Source organism: Notothenia coriiceps, unplaced genomic scaffold (assembly GCF_000735185.1).
Source record: "Notothenia coriiceps isolate Sejong01 unplaced genomic scaffold, NC01 NC01_scaffold00033056, whole genome shotgun sequence".
In the NCBI taxonomy this organism is placed as follows: domain Eukaryota; kingdom Metazoa; phylum Chordata; class Actinopteri; order Perciformes; family Nototheniidae; genus Notothenia; species Notothenia coriiceps.
In genome coordinates this window covers 1-3367 of record NW_011365757.1, presented here as the reverse complement: position 1 = coordinate 3367, position 3367 = coordinate 1, and the positions used below count along the sequence as shown (strand labels likewise).

The following is a 3367-nucleotide window of genomic DNA, read 5'->3' as shown; positions in this document are numbered from 1 at the left end:
TAAATAATCTAACACTATCGTTAGAATTTATTGTACAGTATGTCTTTAATTTTGTATTTTATTTTTGTATTTTTGTATTTATTTAATCGTTTATTTGGCAGGGACAATGCACAGTAATGAACACTTAAAACCTTCAAATATATAAAGTGTAACAGCTGTGCCAGATGTAGCTTTGAGCTCATTTCCATCCGCAGTCCCTCACATAAAACACTTAAGAAAACTACATTTTACAAACATAGCAAAAACAAAATACATGATGTGCAAAAGGTGCAAAAGAGCAAGAGCAGCATACACAAGTATTTATGACATAAATACAGTCCATGTAAACATTTATAAATAAAACACATACTTTTAAAAGACTTAAAACGGTCAAAGCTCAAGAAATCGTGCTTTTAAAGGATGGTACAGTAGTGGTATGAATAAGGATTTATTTTTAAATGTATTTATTAAGATTTATTTTCTTTTATCTTATTAACTTTGTATACTGTTTTTAAATATACAATCCTACATATTTGATATAAGCTGTGTTATATCTGTGAATGTAAATGAATGTTATTGTGCTATTATTGTTTCATATAAATGGATCCAAGCCTTGAAGAAAAGACAATTCACTTTTACTATAATACATATCACCAGCTGATGACCAGAACAGTTCCTCTCACTTTGAAGAAATAGAGAACAGCGACCCCTGCTGTCCAGATGCATTTATTGCAAAGCTGGAGCTGGTAAATATTAAAATATTAAAATGTTTAAAATCTGTAATGTGAAAGTTTGAAATGTGAGCTTATATTTAGTTTTTAAAGATATTAAAAACATATATCACTTACATTTTCTATTGAGTTATTATTAATTGTAGTATATTACCTATTTTTTTTTATGGAAATACACAGTTTTGTTATAGTTTCCTTAGCCCATTGCGAAATACATTTATATTCAAAACGTTTTTTTATTAAAAAGCAGATTTAACAATGGAAAAAAAAGAGCGTAAACATGAAGTATTGTGGTCCCCGGTTTTGTGTTTTCGTGTTCTACTTGTATGTGTTATATATTTGTCGAATGAAAAATAAAGAGTTTTAAAAAAAGAGAAGCATGTGTAATTCCCCTCCCCGCCAGCAGGGGGCGTTTGATTCGTTCACCGTGTTGTGGTGTGCTCTCCTCTCTCTCGTCCCTCACACACACTAACGGAGAAAATGGCGTTTGAAAACCCTCCTGAAACCCAAGAAGAGACAGCCTCTCTGATAGAGAAGCTTCCAGAACAAGATGCACATCGGGGATGTTCCTCAGTGGCCGAACAAAGAGGGAACCAACTCATTTTGTACCACTGGACCCAGTCCTTTAACTCCCAGAAGGTGAGGGTCTTCTTCGCTTCAGCACCTCTGCAGGGGACAGCTCTTTTATAAGAAGCCTAATTAAATCCTTCTGTGTAACAAAACCATTATAAATAATGTCATTAGTGTCAGGAAATGTAGATATTTAGAGCTCCTTATTACCTGTGAACACTGCCATTGTGTCTCTTGGTTAAACTGTTGTCTCATTGAAGAGAATTCATACTTTATTGATAATAAAATCTCACTCTTTTTCAATTTCAGCACCACTGAAAGGGACAGCTCCTCAATTAGGATTCATTAGATCTATAGTTTCATCTTTATGGTGTTATAATTATTCAAGTTTGTCTGGAAAGCTGTAGATATTTAGACATCTTAGTTACATGTGCACACTGCTATTGATCCTGATGGTCAAATCTGTACTTTATTGCAGACATATTCTCTGTTTTGGCCTCAGACTCGGTCACAACTGGAAGAAAATCTTGATATTCAAGTGTCTTTTAACCTGTTAAGCCCTGAGCCTGTTTTTCAGAACATGTTAAGAACATGAATCTTTAGTATACCTCTGAATTAATGTCCACTTTCTTGTGAACATGCACAATTTAGTTATACTAACTTATACTTCATCTGTTAATGGCACTGATTATATACTTGTAAAAAGCTATTTTTATATAAGTCCATTGTGCTTTCAGGGAGATAGCTATGTGAGTTGTTTTTAATTGTTATATTAATACTTATGTTACTTTGTTTATTTAAATGCATTTCTTTTTATACCACCGCATGGTTTATCTGTCTTTTTTAAATTGTAACATTTGAGAATATAAAAATGCACATGCTATAATCCAGCATAAACAAGAGCACTAAGTGTTGGAATAACAAAACTTTATCATCTTTTTGTTTTGGATCTGGAGACACAAAATTATTTTTTATAGTGTATTTACATTATCTGTCTTCTAATAGTAATTTGTGAGGAACTTAAATACGTACGCTATCATTTAAGAGCAAAAGGTGTAGGAATAAGGCGACTTAATCATCTTTTTAGAGTATTTTTTATAGTGTATTTACATATGCACTTTGTGAGGAACTTAAATACGTACGCTATCATCTTGAATGAACAGAAGCACTCAGTGTAGGAACAAGGAGACTTTATCCTCTTTTGGATGTGGAGGGAAAACAGTATTCTTCATGTGTGTTTCCGTGTACTTCCATGTTCTCTGCAGGTGCGTCTGGCCATCGCAGAGAAGGGTCTTCGCTGTAAGGAATACGATGTGAGTTTGCCGCTCAGCGAACACAACGAGCCGTGGTTTATGCACCTGAACCCGACCGGAGAGGTGCCCGTGCTCGTGCACGAAGAAAATATCCTCTGTGACCCCGTGCACATCATGGACTACCTGGAGCACACCTTCACTGAGGGTGAGAGGAAATACACAACTTAAATATATATAGAAAGTCCAAGACGTTGTTTTTCTTTATTCCAAGTTTTTAAATTATGATTTGTTTTGCATGCATTCATTTCTTTATTTTATTTTCCGTTCTCTCTTGGTTTGCACTGATCCATCATAGCTTTGTTCTAAGAAACTCATCAAGTCGCCATCAAAGGAGAAAGTCTGGTAAGCATTGATCGAGCATTTGTGGCCCTTGAGTTGTCTTTTCTTTGACTTTGTGTAAAACCACTTTTTGTTAGAAAACTCTCCCTGGTCCCCGGCTTGATCTTCAACATCAGGATCCATGTATCTGTGATCCTCTCCAGAATGGAAGTAGTCATCACATACAGAGCATCAAGTAGTTCCTGAACAGTGTCCTTCACATGCTGATATCCAAGAGAGGGAGTTCCACAGTCACAAGATGGAGGAATAGAAAGCAGTATTCAATGTTTACTTCAGATTAGCTCCACGTCAGAAATGATCATGCTTGTCATATGTCTCTCTCCATAGAGGCTGAATCATCATGTTACACACATAGCTATTATATGCCTCAAACAGTCCTGATGCTCTTCTAGGTAATCACACATCCTGTCATGTTCACAGCTACAGTTGTTATAC

The 3367-nt window shown here is 35.3% G+C and overlaps 1 protein-coding gene across 1 annotated transcript; it reads left to right on the top strand.

Moving 5' to 3' along the window:
* Window positions 1-1153: 1153 nt before the first annotated feature.
* On the top strand, window positions 1154-2738 carry LOC104961293 (ganglioside-induced differentiation-associated protein 1-like; the record flags this gene model as incomplete). The annotated part of the gene is made up of 2 exons (XM_010789560.1): window positions 1154-1349; window positions 2546-2738. Coding segments are annotated over exons 1-2 (352 nt in total), but the record flags the coding sequence as incomplete, so codon positions are not given.
* Between the last annotated feature and the right edge of the window lie 629 nt (window positions 2739-3367).